General features: G+C 36.1%; 1 protein-coding gene, 1 non-coding gene and 1 pseudogene across 5 annotated transcripts; 2 read left to right on the top strand and 1 right to left on the bottom strand.

Annotated features, from left to right (window-relative positions):
- The first annotated feature begins 4,045 nt into the window (after nt 1–4,045).
- On the top strand, nt 4,046–16,093 carry LOC100798031 (transcriptional corepressor SEUSS). 4 transcript variants are annotated; one of them, XR_005888387.1, is made up of 11 exons: nt 4,046–4,480; nt 4,848–6,118; nt 6,211–6,330; nt 6,607–6,655; nt 6,814–7,028; nt 7,149–7,217; nt 7,966–8,063; nt 8,757–8,850; nt 9,256–9,325; nt 14,441–15,512; nt 15,683–16,093. XR_005888387.1 is itself a non-coding variant. In XM_006596205.4 (10 exons), exons 2-10 carry the CDS (start codon nt 5,063–5,065, stop codon nt 15,415–15,417), a joined length of 2,748 nt encoding a protein of 915 aa, XP_006596268.1. In that variant the 5' UTR covers nt 4,046–4,480; nt 4,848–5,062; the 3' UTR covers nt 15,418–15,576. The 4 variants fall into 4 exon arrangements, 2 of the variants coding, with proteins under 2 accessions (XP_006596268.1, XP_040865064.1); XR_005888388.1 differs by having other exon boundaries at nt 15,661–16,038; XM_006596205.4 differs by lacking the exon at nt 15,683–16,093 and having other exon boundaries at nt 14,441–15,576.
- Nucleotides 14,141–14,327, top strand: MIR5780C (microRNA MIR5780c). The gene has a single exon (NR_126769.1). It is a non-coding gene; the product is annotated as a microRNA MIR5780c (primary transcript).
- A 20-nt stretch (nt 16,094–16,113) lies between the features above and the next one.
- On the bottom strand, nt 16,114–17,379 carry LOC100778171 (thioredoxin M-type, chloroplastic-like; annotated as a pseudogene).
- Between the last annotated feature and the right edge of the window lie 319 nt (nt 17,380–17,698).

The following is a 17,698-nucleotide window of genomic DNA, read 5'->3' as shown; positions in this document are numbered from 1 at the left end:
ACATTTCTTTCCACCACATACCTCGGAAAGAGAACCAAATGGTCGATGCATTGGCCACCTTGGCATCCATGTTTCAACTTGCCCCACACGGGGATTTGCCGTACATTGAATTCAAATCTCGGGGCAAGCCGGCACATTGTTGTGCGATAAAGGAAGAGCGAGATGGGAAATCGTGGTATTTCGACATCAAACAATATGTTGAGAACAAAGAATATCCACCAGGGATTTCCGACAATGACAAAAGAATGTTAAGGAGATTGGCTACTGGTTTCTTTGTGAGTGATACCATCCTGTACAAACGAAACCACGACATGACCCTCCTGCGATGCGTAGATGCCAAAGAGGCGAACTACATGATTGAGGAAATCCACGGGGGTTCATTTGGGACACATGCCAATGGGCATGCTATGTCCAGGAAGATCCTTAGAGCAGGTTATTACTGGCTCACTATGGAAAGCGATTGTTGCGCCCATGTAAGGAAATGCCATAAATGTCAAGCGTAAGCGGACAATGTCAATGTTCCGCCACATCCTCTGAATGTTATGTCCGCCCCTTGGCCTTTTTCCATGTGGGGGATAGATGTCATTGGGGCCATCGAACCCAAAGCTTCGAACGGTCATCGCTTCATTCTCGTGGCGATAGATTATTTCACCAAATGGGTCAAAGGGCTTCTTATACCAATGTCACGAGGAGTGTGGTGGTCAGATTCATAAAGAAGGAACTGATTTGTCGACACGGACTCCCTAGGAAGATCATTACTGACAATGGCACCAATCTGAACAACAAAATGATGCAGGAAATGTGCGGGGATTTCAAGATCCAGCATCATAACTCCACCCCCTATCGGCTAAAGATAAATGGGGCTGTGGAGGCTGCAAATAAAAATATTAAGAAGATTATTCAGAAGATGATGGTGTCATACAAAGATAGGCATGAGATGTTGCCTTTTGCCCTGCATGGATATCGAACCTCGGTACGAACTTCTACTGGGGCAATGCCATATTCCTTGGTTTATGGGATGGAAGCGGTACTCCCATTTGAGGTAGAGGTCCCTTCCAGAAGATATTAGCAGAATCGGGCCTAGAAGAATTAGAATGGGCTCAAACACGCTACGACCAGCTCAACCTTTGGGCATTTTTCATTTTTCACAGTATAAAATTAAAATAAAATAGTAAAACAATTTGAAATTTTATGGGAAATTACATACATGCTCTACAATGCTCTAACACCATGAAATATAATTTATCTCACCGAAATATGTAGTTTAAACCAACTTTTTAATGAAATAAGAGTACAAGACAAATTGACTCAAATAGACATAAAAATCAAAATAAAATAGCAAACAACTTAGAAATTCATGAGCTTTTATGGACACACTCCTCATTATGATTAACATATAGGAATGGTCTCGTTTCACCAAAATACACCATTATTTTTTGTGGAAAAAGTAGCTTCGAGCAAATTTAGAAATTTTCAATATAAATTCCATTAAAAATATCAAAATACCTTAAAAATTCATGAGACTTTTTGGACATGTTCCATGAAGCTATTAGCATATTGCTACTGTTTGAAATCACCAAAACAACTCACAAAAAATGCCTCACAATTTCTAAACTCTTCGTTGCAAGAGGTGTAAACATAACCATTTTCAAGCACAAATAGATTTTTCACCAAATACACAACACTTAGAATTCCATTCTAGATGGGTATGAAGAAGAACTTCATAAAAATAAGAAAAAGGCTTGAGAAGAAGGGAAAACCCCTCCCATACCTTAGTAACCACAACTCCAAATTTGAAGAAAAATAGGTTTTCTTGTAGCTCTTGATGTCCTCTTTACTATACTTGGGATTAAGGGCAAGGCCTTTGAGGAGCTTATAAGCTCCTTTGACTAGCTTATAAACTACTTTAACCAATGGTACATGAGCTTATTTTCCATAAACTAGCTTAAGAAAAATAAACTAGCTTATAAGCTACTAACTTTTGTTCTTTTCAATTTTATTCTTACTATTTTATTTAAATTTTTTTTTTTACCCTTTTATTGAATTTTAAAAACCTCTTATATTTTATTTGTTGTCTAGAAAAACTCTTGTATCGAATTTGATGTTCATACATGCACATGACAATTAACTTGTCAATTGTTATCACTACATCATTCTTTAAGGTTAGAAACCTCAACAAAAAGAGATTAAATTTTACCAATCATAGTTAGGCGATCTAATTTGTATCATGTTTTTATAGTCATGCAAGTGAGAGACGTATGCATCTTAAGTTCTTCTTGTACAAATAGAAAAATAAATGTTTAAGAAAATTATAAAAAAATATTATCCTACTTTTTAAGATGATAAGTTATTAGAAATAAAATTCAAATGTTAAAAATATTAAATATGTCTTTTTACGTCATTTGTCATTTATCAGTTACCATATCAAGTAGTCTTATCAAATAATTTCAATTAAATCGACTAACTTATAAGTTTTTAGTTAATTTTTAACTTTTCAACTCTTAGCTTATTGATTTTAGATAGTTTATAAGCTAGTTTTATCAAACATAAATACTAGAGAGACAAAGGAGAAGATAACACACAAAGGAAAGAGAGAATAAAAAAATGAATCCCTCCCTCTCTTTTAATCAAGGTCCACGCTCTCTTCCTTAGGGTAGGGTCCTTCTCTTTTTTGTTTTGGACCCCCTAAACCCTAATTGGTGGGGCCCATTTGTCTTAGGGTTAGGGTATTTTAGTGCTTATGGTACTAAGGTTCTTAATCTTAGCTTATGGTTAATTAATTAACATTAATCATGTGCACTCTTATTATTTAATTTTTAACTAGTGACTCTAGGGTTTAATTAATTAAAAATTATTTTGATTAAATTTAATTTCCTTAATTAAAACTTTACACCATTAATTACTTCAAAACAATTAATTTTACTTGTTACAATTAGTTTTATATTCATTCAAAAGTTCGCCATAATTACTACCATGTCATTAATGAATGTCTTCCTCTTACTTTGACTAAGTTTAACTAGATAACTAGTCTTTGACTTGGATTGATTAAACTTAATTTAAGTCAAAACTTAGTATAAATTAATTTTTCTTTATGTGTAAGTCACTTCTAATTACTAATCACCTTAATTCACAAAATATATTTTTCCTTATCTATAGCACTATTACACAATAATTTTCCGCAACCATACAATAACTTAACTTTGAGTAAATTACTATAAAAATTCTAGTATTCTTCCCTTCACCTTATTTCTTGGGATGAAAGATTTTAAACTTATTTCAAAACTTTGTTTTTTGCAAAAAGCTTCTAAATATACAAACACACTATTCAACTTTCTTCTAGTTTATTTGTTTTGTTTTAACTTTCACAATTAGACATTCCCAATATTATCTTTCTTCTTTTTCTTATACTTATATTTAATACATTGTTTCTTAGAAGTTACAGTTAGCATATATATATATATATATTATAATTCATTTTCTTTACTACTTACCTTTAAATTTAATTTTAATTTTAAAAACATAAATAGTTAATATCACAATTTAAATTATTTATTATAAATTCAAAACAATTTACATATTTAAAAGTATTTACTTATTCATTATCAATTTATCTATAATACATGATATAATTATGTAAAAATATTTGAATATTATCTTTATTATAAAGTTTTTATATAAAAATAAACATCTATCAAATAGAAAACTTAGGTCCCATTTGGGATAGTTGCTGATTTTTAGTTTTAAAATTTTTAAAAATCAAAACTAGTTTTAGTTTTGTGTTTTAATTAATTTTTTATTTTTTAAAAAAATTAGGTCATGGTAACAACAATTATGGAATGATGGTGATAATTAGAATATATTTTTTAAAATTAAAAATTAAATTTATAAAATCTTTTTTCTTAATTTTGATATGAATGTAAAACTGTTTTTAAATTGAATTAAAAATTAATTCAACTTCACCTTTGTCAAACACAATTACTTTGGAAATTACATTTAAATACTTAAAATGAGAAATTCACAACCACCAACTGAAAATAGAAATAAAATTATTGTAATGATGGATGATGAGGACGATGGACGGCAACGCATGGTTCATGTGCAAAACAGAGAGAGATGGAAGAAGAATAAGGTTGGACTCGAGTGTGCCCAAAAGAAAGAGGAAACAGAAAACGGAAGAAAGGAAACAAGGAGAGAGAAAAAAGAGAGAAGCAAACAAATTCAATCAGATCGAATGCTATCTTGACGTCCGCAGCAACAGACCACTCTCTCTCTCCCCTTCTCTCTCTATTTTCTCTCTCTAAAAAGACCTCAACAGAACAGAGCCCCGAAGAAGAAGTAGAAGAAGAAACCCTAAAAACAAAGGACCAGCTCAACTCAACTCAACTCAACTCAGCAACTCTTCATATTCTTCCACACAATTCAAATTCTTTTTTCATTTTTTCTCTCTCTAACCACTGTTTTTCTCTTCGGTTTCAACTCGGTAGGTCTCGCTGAGTCCAACTCACTCTCTTTCTTCCGAGTCATGGATCGTTGATTCTCTTCACCTAGGGCTCGATCGACCTTTTCTTATTTCGCTTCTTTTTGTATCTTTTTTATTTTAATTTTTTTTAACTCAACGGCGCATTTTAGTTTGATTAAATTCAATTTCTTTTATTTCTTGTTTATTTATTTATTTATTTTTTAATTGAACTTGAGGCTTGGTTGGGGAAGAAGCTAATTTGGTAATTTTTTTTAAAGGTTTTATTAATTAGTGTGATTTATTATATTACTATATTTGTTTTTAAATGTTATGGTATTCTGTGGACCGTTGTTAATGACTTGGATCTGAAAATTGGTGTGTTGTGCAGAGACTCATGTGGAAGGTGTTTGAAGAGTGCACATTTCAGTGTTTGGGTTTGTTTTGGAGGCACAGCGAGGGTGTGGAGGAGTTTTTTGGGTTGAAATGAAACGTTGTGTCGATTAAGATTTAGAGGGTTTGTTTGTGGACATGTTTTGTGTACTAGGCTGTGGTTATTATTATTGTTGGGCTTAGGTTTGTGAAAGGGGCAGTGATAGTGAAAGAATGGTGCCTCCTGGGCCACCCACGCCGATTGGTGGTGCCCAGCCTGTGCCGCCGTCTCTTTTGAGGTCGAATTCGGGAATGTTGGGGGGCCAAGGGGGCCCTGTGCCTTCACAAACTTCGTTCCCTTCGCTGGTGGCGCAGCGAAACCAGTTTAACAACATGAATATGCTAGGGAATATGTCTAATGTGACTTCCTTGCTGAATCAGTCTTTCCCGAATGGAATTCCAAATTCAGGGCATGGTGGCCCTGGGAACAGCCAGCGCAGCGGAGGCATTGATGCTAGGGCGGAAGCGGATCCACTATCTGGTGTTGGCAGTGGAATGAATTTTGGCAATCAGTTGCAATCAAATTTGATGAACCCTGGTTCATCTGGTCAAGGTCAGGGTCAACAGTTTTCAAATGCTTCTGGTAGTCAGATGTTGCCAGATCAACAGCATTCGCAGCAACTTGAACCTCAGAATTTCCAACAACATAGTCAGCCATCAATGCAACAGTTCTCTGCTCCTTTGAATGCTCAGCAGCAGCAGCAGCAGCATTTTCAGTCCATTCGAGGAGGGATGGGTGGTGTTGGGCAGGTGAAGTTGGAGTCGCAGGTAAACAATGATCAGTTTGGGCACCAGCAGCAGTTGCCGTCAAGGAATCTTGCTCAGGTGAAGTTGGAACCGCAACAACTTCAAACATTGAGAAATATGGCACCGGTGAAACTGGAGCCCCAGCATAATGATCAGCAGTTTTTGCATCAGCAACAACAGCAGCAGCAGCAGCATCAACAACAACAACAGCAACAACTGCTCCACATGTCAAGGCAATCCTCTCAGGCTGCTGCTGCTCAGATGAATCATCTTTTGCAGCAGCAGAGACTTTTGCAATATCAACAACATCAGCAGCAACAGCAGCAACTCCTGAAGACAATGCCTCAACAACGGTCCCCGCTATCACAGCAGTTTCAACAGCAAAATATGCCTATGAGGTCTCCTGTGAAACCAGCATATGAACCCGGGATGTGTGCTAGGCGGCTGACACATTACATGTATCAGCAGCAACATAGACCTGAAGTAATAATTATTCTTGATGTTGTGTTTTTCTAAAATCTAAATATGTATATCTTCTGTCTTATGATGATGCATTTGCACTTGATTTTATGCAGGATAACAATATTGAATTCTGGAGGAAATTTGTTGCTGAGTATTTTGCTCCAAATGCCAAAAAGAAGTGGTGTGTTTCCATGTATGGAAGTGGCAGACAAACTACTGGAGTTTTCCCTCAGGTCTGCTGCAAGAGAAAACCTTATAAACTATTTCTGATGCCTGGATAACTTCATCTAAGTTAGTCTCTTGATTATTCAATAATGTCTGTAGTATTCTCCATTGTACCATTTTCCTTTGTTAGCATCTTAATTTTGATGTTGTTATTGCCATATTATTATGTATCAAGCAACGTTTGTCTTGGAAATTCTATGGGAATCAAGGTGCAACCATGTTGAGTTCCTGAAGCTAAGCATTAGTTTAAGGCGCTAACATATTGACTTTTGAAATATTTTCAGGATGTATGGCACTGTGAAATATGTAATTGCAAACCTGGGCGTGGGTTTGGTAAGTTCTTTTTGTAATTTATCAGTTTTACTCTGTCCAGTTTAGTTTTGGTCTGTTATTATCTTACTGTTAGTGTTATGAATTTTTTAAAATGTCAGATGTTTAAAAATATGATTATGCTGCACTATCTTCCTCCTGAAGTTTTTTTGTGTTTTCAGAAGCAACTGCTGAGGTTCTTCCCAGGCTTTTCAAAATAAAATATGAAAGTGGTACTTTGGAAGAGCTACTTTATGTTGACATGCCTCGGGAATATCATAATTCCTCTGGCCAGATTGTTCTAGATTATGCAAAAGCAATACAAGAAAGCGTTTTTGAGCAACTTCGTGTTGTTCGTGATGGTCAACTTCGAATAGTTTTCTCTCCAGACCTGAAGGTTGTGAATAGGAGTAATTACCTTTAGCTTTTACTAAAAGTCAGTGTACATTATTGTTGATATTGTCTTTATATCCAAATAAATAGTTGGTTGATATTTTGTTTGTTATTTCCTTTTCAGATATGCTCTTGGGAATTTTGTGCTCGACGCCATGAAGAGCTCATCCCCAGAAGATTGTTAATACCTCAGGTTGGTGATTAAATAATTTATTTATGAGAGGCTTTATATCCTGATCATATATCAATATATGCATACAAGATGTTCTATTATGATGGCTAACAGATATTTTTGGCTGAGAATTAAACAGACTTTATATGTGTGATACAAACTGAGTTCCACAGTATTAGAAATGAAAAAATATAGCAAGAATGGAAAAACAAGATGCTGAATGTATTATTCAGATTAAGGAAAATTCTGTAAAATAGGGTCTCTACTGCCTAGAGCTCTTCTCCTTTAGAGAGCTACTGCCCCCTACCCATAACTAACAAAATGTTATGCTAGGATACTCCAGCCTCACTCCCCTTCTCTCCAATATTCCACTATTCAGTAACTAATTCCCTCCTTTTTCTCACTCATTGCCAGCTTGTCATTCTTCTTGGTCTTCTCCATCTATTCCTTCTGGTGTAAACTTCCCAAACTTTGGGCCCATGAGGCAATTGTTGAGCCCACATTTCCTTCTGACCCTGTAACCCATTTGAGGTTCTGTGCCATGTGACTTGCAAGTTTTGAAGTTGTTATTTGGTAATATCGTTTGCCAATCATCACTAAATGTATTCTTGGTTTTGCTGCTAGTTTTGTTTTTTGCCAGGAATGATTTCTAGAGATTTTAATAGAGTAATTCTTGCTTATATATTTTGATTATTGATTCCAATGACAATGACAGGGTGTTGTGCATTATGATTATTTATTCTTATATGTACTCTATTGTTGTATGCAGGTTAGTCAACTTGGAGTAGTTGCTCAAAAATACCAGGCATTTACTCAAAATGCAACACCCAATTTATCCGTTCCAGAGTTACAAAATAATTGCAATCTGTGAGTCCATTTTCCCTTTATTCTTTATGAGCTACAGTATTTTATTAATGATCTTATTGCGAAATTGTTATGATGTACCTGCAAAATTGTTGCTGCTCTTGAAACTTGTACTTTATTTGTTTGTTATTAGTAACTTTCTGCTTCATATGTTACTGGATTTTATTACATTCTGAATGTGTTCATAGTGGTTTCTAACAAAATCCTATTTTTAATTTGTTTATGTTGCAATGAAAGAACAAATGACTTGACTTATTTAAAGTCTACCTATCCTTGACTCATACATCTAATTAATGGGAGATGGTTTTTATCTGTGCTCCCCTGCCATTGCATGTGTCCTTGAAAGAATTTAGGAATTGCAGCCATTTTGATTTCATCCAAATTATATATATATATATATATATATATATATATATATATATATATATATATATATATAGTTTTTAATTTTCAAAGATATTTTTCCTGGGTTTTATGTGACTTCTAAACTCAGGCGCTGCGTTAGGAAATTAGCGTGTCTTTCCACATCTTGTCATAGTTGGGCTTCAGTGATGTGTCTGATATGTCCCCTTCCTATTTCCACTTATACAACTTCTTCCTGATGTACTTGTGGTCTAACTTAATTATGTTCACTTGATTTAACAAGTCTCTGTTTTCCTCTTCCTAATTTTACATGTTGCATTACTACTTTTCCAGGTTTGTTGCATCAGCCCGTCAGTTGGCAAAAGCTTTAGAAGTTCCATTGGTCAATGATTTAGGATATACAAAGAGATACGTGCGGTGCCTTCAGGTAATGTTCTACTCGTTGAGGCATGTCCTATATTAATATATAAAGTTGAATCCCATTGTGATTTCAACTGCTGGAGTGCTGCATATGAACAGACTGACAAATGTAGTTTTCTTTTTCATGTGCCCTTTAATATTTTCATGGTGTTTTTTTTTTAAATATTTTTTTGGTAATTTTTGGGAGGGTGGTTCTCAAAGGTTTTCCTTTAATAACTTTTGGACGTGCTACCTAAAGAGAGTGATTTTTTCTTCTTACTTTTTAGATTTTCCATGGATAAGTAAATAAAAAGGTATTGGAAAAATTATGGAATTATGAACCAATCGAATATGTTTTCTGATAAACTTTATTGAGTACTGAGTAGGGTCTGCTTAGTTAACTTCACAAACCTTTCTTTTTCTTATGTTGCAGATATCAGAAGTGGTAAATAGTATGAAAGACTTGATAGATTATAGCAGAGAAACCAGAACTGGTCCCATGGGTAAGTTAATGACCTTTGTACTGTTTTATAACACATTTGTTTGCATGTACATGAATATGAATATGAAATTGTATCATTTTATCAAAAGGCCCCAGCTATCTTATCCACATATACTGTTGCAATGTCACCGTTTCTAATTGAACAACGAGCTTTATATCAGTGTTTTCAAATAGCGGCTATCACGGCACTATCATGCTATAGCGTAGCGAGTTTTAGGGAAAACGAAATTGCAATGGCATCACGTTGTGGACTCTGCAAAAATCACAATCACGGGTGTCTTACGCGTCACGGAACCTCATTGCATCGCGGCTGTTGCGTCGTCGGTTTCCGACAAGGTTGAACCTCATTGCGGCACAATTGGGGTTCATCATTTTGAAAGAAAGGAAACCGGGTCAGGTGCGGGCTGCAGATTCAGGTCAGGTACTTCAGAGTTGTTTTGGGCTTGCAGACAAGGCTTTTAGCTTTGTTAAAACTCATGTGCAGTAGTTGCGTGGGTTTTTAAAAGTTTACATGATTGGTTTTTAAAACATCATAATCAAATTTTATGTTTTTACACTATTCTTTTTACTTTTTACTCATGGATTTGGGCTTTCTTCTTATAAGCCCAACAGTAGCATTTTGACTTCTACTTCACACAAGTTTTCAATTTTCCAGACCATTCTAGAGCCTCATAGCATTTCCTCTGATTCTTAGTCACCACGCAAACCTATCCCTACGAAAATTTTCCAGCCTTCTTCTTTGTCCAGTGCCTCTGTTTTTTTACAGGTAACTTTTTTTTCTTTCTTTTGTTTGATACTCCCCCTTCTTCTTTGTCTATGTCATCTCTCTTATACCCGACCTTCTTATTATTCTGATTTTTTAAAAATCACTGTATGGCAAATGAGGGATCATCAAATCCTCCTAGCACTGATCCTGGATGGAAATATTGTACTTGAGGACAAGGAAATAGTTGCATGTGCAATTTCTGTGGCAAGGTTACAAAAGTTGGAATTACTAGAGTAAAAGAACACTTGATGGCAAAGCCAGGGAATGTTGCAGCTTGTGCCAAATGTCCCAAAGAAGTTAGAGAAGAATTATGGGGATATTTGAAGGATTTAACTTTTGAGGAGAATATTATGTTAATGTTTGTCCAGCTTATTTTTATTTGCATATAGCATGCTTTTTTTTTATACATATTTAATTGTTATATATATATTCTATTTCAACCGCTATGCGGCTTCCGCTATTTGGCTGTGACGCTATCCACTATATTCTATAGCGGATTTTCAGCTTTTCACGATTTTCCGTGATCCGGTATTGACAACACTGCTTTATATGGATGTGGGAAGCCTCAATGCCTTTACATTTATCAGTTTATGTTGGGTTAAATTATTTGTTTAGTCCCTTTAGTTTCTTAGTAAATTAATTCAGCATTGTCCCAACTATTATAACTAAATATACAGGTTTCTATAATTTCCAAACTAAATGGCCCTCATTGTCAGATGTCATTATGTCCCTATGATAACTATGTTGACTTCCAAATTAAAAATGCCTAGTATCAAATGGTGATACTAGTGGCAGACCGTTAGGATCCAATTGCAAGGTATGGGACTTGAGTTTCACATTGGATTATGGGATTCTAGTGTAGGTAAGGCTTTAGGCTCTCCAACTACAAGTCTACAACAGCTAGCTTTTGTGGTGAGACTCTCCCAAGGTTCTTATCAATTGGTATCAAACACGTGTGTCTCAGCTGCAAACGAGAGGAGGTGGTGGTGACACCAGCATTGCAGTGTTCGCCTAAGACTAGTCAAAAGGCTAGTGCACAGCCAACCTGCATGAGCACCAGGGCTGAAAAGCGGGGTGGGATGTTAGGATCCAATTGCAAGGTGTGAGACTTGAATTCCGCATTGGAAGTATGAGATTCTAGTGTGGGGTTTATAAGGCTTTGGGCTCTCCAACTACTACAACTAGCTTTTGTGATGTGGCTGTTAGTAGTAGTTATCACTTAGCGTTTGTTAGTACTTGTTAATGAGGGAGTTAGTTAGTTATGCTAGTTAATTAGCTGTTTTAGTTGGTTGAAGAAATACGGGGAGGGAAGAGACAGTACATCTTGTCATTTGTGAGAGAATTGAAGCCTTTGGCATTGGGGAGGTGCAAAAACCTTTGAAGTTCTACAAATTAGGAAGAAATCCCTTGGAGCTGTGGGGGAACTGTTGGTGGATGATCAATGCAGAGCAGTATTTTACTCATAGGCCAAGCCCAACAAAGTTAGGCTAAGGAGTGGATCTTAGTGATGATGGATTATACAAAACAGAAGTGGCCGAGTTCTTTTTCTAAATTCATGGATCAATCCCAACTGATTAATGAGTAGAATAATGAACTCTGAAAAGGGAAATGATTTTCTAAGATTAGTAGAATGGGCCCAACAGAATGGAATAGAACATTGGGATCACATCACAATTGCAGCAACATTGAGGCTGTGTTTTATGGGCAAAAATACTGCAAGAAACAATATAGAGAGTAATTGAAGCATGCATATAATGTCTTGCATGTCAGTCCATGTGCGTCACTTATGATCATTATTTGGATTTTTTTTTTAATTTATGCAAGTGTGAACTGATACATTGCATGTGTTAAAACTATAGGGATTTAGGTATAGAGAGAGGAATAGGAAATAAGAGACCAAATACACTGAGATTATTGATATTGACTTTATTTGATATGATGTGTTATAGTATGACTAAAAAGATCAATGGAATGATTGGTGCTGCAAAAGAACCTTGTGACAAACATCAAATAGTTTTGGAGTGGAGATGAGGCGAGTATCTAAAGTCACACATTTGGAAGGCCCGACTGGGTTTGAGATAAAAGTCAGTGAGAAATGCATCTGGAACATAAACTGGCAGATGGCCAACCCAAAATCGTGTGTTTGAAACTGGGTTTGAGACAAAGACCAGGCTGCACCTGGGACTGAGATTGGGGCTAGATCATAGTTATCAATTCCGGATAGTGGTGCAGAATGGCCAACCCAAAATCGCTATAGCGGGATGACTGCTATTTTGAAATTTTAGATGCAAGTTAAATAATTCATAATTTCATACACATTCATGCATGAGCTCAAAAGTAAAACAAAATTACCCGAACTTAGAGACATTCATATGCTGCCGATAGAGAACAGAGATGAAATCATGAAGGACCTGTGAGAGAGTAAAGAGCATTTACTGCAACAAAATGGAAGAGCAAAACAATATGTGAGAGCTGGGGACAGTGAGAGGGAACTGAATAGAAACAACAGAGCAAGGCCAGAAATGACAGGAAGGTGCTGGAAAACGTCAGAAATTACCAGAGATGGTGCCAGAGAAAAGTAGGTCATGTTTCAGAAACACAAGGGATCAATATTGGTGCTACAGAACAGAGCAAGGCTAGTCAGATTTGTATGAGCAAGGCAGAACCACAGAACAGAGACTACGGTGCAAAGAAGTGATGAGAAAAGGAGAGAAATGAACAAAAACAGGTCAGTTTACTAGGATGGGCAAGTTGAATTTGCCCCCCCCCCCTACAAACCCATGAAGCAACAATGCTTTCAGGGGCAAAGAGGAGGGTCTTTGATGTTGAGGAAAAGAAATGTCTTGGACATGTGAAAGTAATAGCACTGATAATGGATGCAATTTTGGCCATGAAAAGCACCGCTTCAGCTGCAACGGGCTGGTGCAACACGACAACAGGATAGTGCTGATGTCACTTGTTATTAAAAACTATGGGCTAGATCACATATGGAACAAACATCGGTGGGTCCAACCACATCTGACTGAGATCATCAGGGTCAGACCGATCTAGAATTCTAGATTTATTTTAAAAAAAGGCTCTTGATTTTAGGAAACTTGGCAGCAGAATATTGAAGGTCTCCAAAGATGGTACTGCTCTAATACCATACCATACTGAAATTATAGGATTTTAGGTATAGAGGGAGAAAAAGGAGATAAAAGAGATTGAATATTCTGGGATTGATATTATTATTGATTAATATGATGAAAAACATAAAGCACTAACCCTGTTTATTTACTAGACCATAATCCTAAATAAAGTAACAAATTGTTTAATCATTTTATATTAGGAAATATGAAAACTAATCTAAGATACTCTAAATTATTCTGACGATATAATCAAGATACTATTGTGTATTTTCGATATATCCTAACATCACGTATGTTGCCATGATTCCTTTTTCTGATTTTGGGAAAATATGCTTGTGTTTTTAATTGCCGAACTGTGCCTTGTGTTGATACAATTTCTCAAGTCTTTAGTGCTTCACATATTGGTTGGCAGATGGTAAGAGCTCTTAGTGAAACCATTCTTTACTGAGATAATTGTTTGTTTGGTTCCAAGGGAAGAAGAGATTTTTTTATTTATAATTTGTTTTGGATGTGTGTGTGTGGGGGGGGGGGGGGGGAGATAAATATTTACTAGTATACTTTTATAATAAACAAATAAAACCATTAAGCTCAAGTATTCAAACTAAGGATACTTTAGTCATAACTGTTTGTTAACTTGAAGCATTTTGCCTCCCCTTTAGATTCCTCAAACAAGGAGAGGAGACAAAAATGGGACGGGAGGGATTTTGGCCTCCTTATTTTTTTCTCCCCTCCTTTCCATTTCCCTCTAACCAACACCGTAAAAAGTTAGTAAGTAAAAGTATGCATCTCTTTTGTTGCTTGGAACTTGGGAAAATGTGCACAAACTCTTTCCATAGAATGCGGATGTTTTTTTGATGGCTTAAATAACTTTTAGGTGCTTTATATATACTCGATTTTTGTTTTGGGTCCTTGATAAGTTTTTTGTTGTTCTGAGTCTCTAATATATTAAAAGTTTTGTTTTGGGCCCCTACCGCCAATTAAGTGATGACATGACATCATTCCAATGACTGATATATATTGGAAGAGCTGTTGAGATGGTGCCACACCATCACTAAATGATGACAAGGATCCCAAACAAAACTTTTAATATATCAGGGACTTGGAACAATGAAAAATTTTGTCAGGGACTCAAAATTAAAATCGGGTATTTGTTTTTTAATGAATAATTTGATTGTAATAATATACTGATAACAGAATGTTTCTTTTTGTTGCATTTTCTCAGATAGCTTAGCTAAATTCCCTCGTAGAACAAGTGGTTCATCTGGACTTCATAGTCAGGCACAACAGTCTGAAGATCAATTACAGCAGCAGTCACAGCCACCCCAGCATATGGTGCCCCATACTTCTAATGGTGATCAAAACTCTGTGCAAACTGCTGCTATGCAAATTGCTTCTAGCAATGGTGTGACAAGTGTAAATAATTCCGTCAATGCAGCATCTGCATCTGCATCAAACACCACAAGCACCATTGTTGGACTTCTCCACCAGAATTCTATGAATTCTAGACAAAATTCAATGAACAATGCAAGCAGCCCTTATGGAGGTAGTTCTGTTCAAATTCCATCCCCAGGTTCCTCTGGTAATGTACCACAAGCGCAGCCAAATCAATCCCCTTTTCAATCACCGACACCATCCTCATCTAACAACCCACAAACATCTCACCCTGCCATAACTTCTGCAAACCACATGGGTACAGCAAACTCACCAGCTAATATTACCTTGCAACAACAGCAGACATCTCTTCCTGCTGAAGCTGACCCTAGCGATGCCCAGAGCTCAGTCCAGAAAATCATTCATGAGATGATGATTTCTTCCCAGATGAATGGCCCAGGTGGAATGGCTGGCACTGGTTTGCTTGGAAATGACATGAAGAATGTAAACGGGATTCTACCAGGGAGTAACAGTACAGGGCTCAACAGTGGCAGTGGCCTGGCGGGTAATGGGGCTGTGAACAGTAGTAATTCAGGTGTTGGGGTTGGTGGATATGGCACAATGGGTCTTGGTCCATCTGGTATGACCAATGGAATGAGACCTGTAATGGGACATAATTCAATCATGAATGGAAGGGGAGGAATGGCATCTCTTGCGCGAGATCAAGTTATGAATCATCAACAGGATCTGTCAAGCCAACTACTTAGTGGGCTAGGAGGAGTAAATGGCTTTAGTAATCTTCAATTTGATTGGAAACCGTCTCCATGAGAGCCTTTGTAATCTTATTTCTTGAGCCGCTGCTTGTGCAGCATGAGAAATGCTAGAATTGCCTTTGGCCCCCTGGAGATGGCAGAATGCAATCGGTTAGTGATAGGTCTTTGTACTAATATGTTATTTTATATATAAAAAAATTGAAAATTTGTTGGCTGGCTGCTGGGGCTGATTTTTCTTTTGAATTCAAATGTAACTTTTAATTTTTGTATTTTTTAAATATCTCGATGGCATTCACAAACTTTTCCCTTACACATGCAAGAAAGTTGATGCTTTGGGCTGGAAACTGCAAGTGATTAGGAACATGTAGCTATGTGCGTTGGCAGTGGACAAGTCTGGCACCATGTTTGGCATTTCTTTTCCCTGTAGAGTTTATACTTGAGCTAGAAAGGCCCATGAAGACATTGGAATTTCAATTTACTCACAAACCTGGAGTTATGGTTTCAAATTAACATTGCAAGATAAATTATTGGTTCAGTAATCGAAAATGGGAAGTGAATTGCAATGGATGGCAGAAGGAACAACAGAGAAGAGAAGAAGGACTGAAGATTTCCCTCCATCGGGAATTTATACAATGTAATCTTTACAAAATGTTATAAAAGATGTGGATACAACAAAGTACTTTTTTGAAGTGTTGAAAACCATAAAATGAAAGATGGTCTATAATTTATGATCAAGCGTTTCCTTATTATAACATTTTTTTTCCTTTCCAGTTTTAGACATCAACATATTTATCCACTGCTGCGGACAAGGTGGACTTGGGAACTGCACCAATTACGCTTTCTTTTCTCCATTTTTGAAGAGCAGAACAGTTGCTATGCTTCTGATTCCATACTCTGTGGCTATGTTGGGACAGTCATCAGTGTTAAGCTTGAAGCATGCAATTTTTCCAGCATACTCTTTCGCCAACTCATCAATGGCAGGGGCTATCATCCTGTATGGACCACACCATGGTGCAATGGGGTCTCACTTGCAATGACAATGTTATTCCAGCTTGAATCTGTCACAGCTCGCACTGCAAAATAGGGCCAGCCACTTACTACTACCTAGATTGCTTTATGGCAAAATAAAAATCATAAATTCAACACAAGGTAAAGGATATTCAACTATTCATCACTCAAGGATATAATATTTGGGTGCAAAATGTTAAATGACCGATATGAGTTTTGTACAATGATTCCCCCCGCCCCCCTATAAAGAGTTTTTATATTATCATCCAATAATAATCTAACATTTATGATAAGTTTGTTAACTTTTACATTAAGTCCTTAGAAGTTAAACTAATTTCTAATTGATAGACAGTTCTTTAAATGACCGTTTATTAGATATTCTGTTATGGGGAGTTAAACTGGGAAAAAAAAACCTTTTTGAGTGAAAAATATAAACGAAACAATCATCAGAGTGCTGGGTTACCTTCATCTACTGCTTCACGAGCATTGCAGATAAAACGAGATTTCTTTGACCAGCAGCAGAATAAAGAGGAGATGAGTTTGTTAAAACTGTTTTTGTCAAAGATTTCTTAAATCCTCTGAAAGTGGGGAAAACAAGCTTTTCCCTTTTGCTGAATGGATGAAGACATTGAGGTCTAGCACTTGTTCCTACTGTGGTGACTGCCACACAGTTCTCCAAGGCCATGATCTGCTTCACAGTTACACAACCTAGCTGAAATATGGAGAAGGCAATGTAGCTTTCCTTGAGTTGTGGATAAGACACTGTTTCTTAAAGTGGATATTAATCTGTGAAGATTCTAAGGTTCTGAGAAGGCTCAAATTCAAATGGTTGTCGTTGATGTTTTGAAACTTATTTTGTCCCCACCAAAAACAATCAATCATTAAAGGAATCAGTAAGCAGAGGAGGAGGGGTGGGGTGTAACTGCACAGATAGAGTAGTGAGGAGGAAGTCCCCACGTATTATTGACTCGTAAATTTAGGGAAGTAGAAAATTTTCATCTGTTTAGATTCAAATAACGTTCCAATCCACCAGGTATTATTGAATATGTTTTTTAAAATATTTCAGTTAGGTCTTAACTTTTTTTTCACGAATTTTTGTAATAACTTTTAATGTTTTTATACGCTGTTTGACGTAGTACTTTGTACTAACTTCTTACTTCTACTTTTTTATATTTATTTATTTATTTTGAACATTTATTAGATTTTTTTAACCCTTTCTATTTTCTATTTAAGGTAAAATTATATTTTTTTTTCATTTTTTTAAATATGGTATGATTTTCTCATTTTTACCTTTTAATTATATATAATATTAACTGTGATATATAATA

Source organism: Glycine max, chromosome 14, assembly GCF_000004515.6.
Source record: "Glycine max cultivar Williams 82 chromosome 14, Glycine_max_v4.0, whole genome shotgun sequence".
NCBI classification, from domain to species: Eukaryota; Viridiplantae; Streptophyta; class Magnoliopsida; order Fabales; family Fabaceae; genus Glycine; species Glycine max.
The sequence above is the reverse complement of the archived record's forward strand: the minus strand, read 5'-3'. Positions and strand labels throughout refer to the sequence as shown.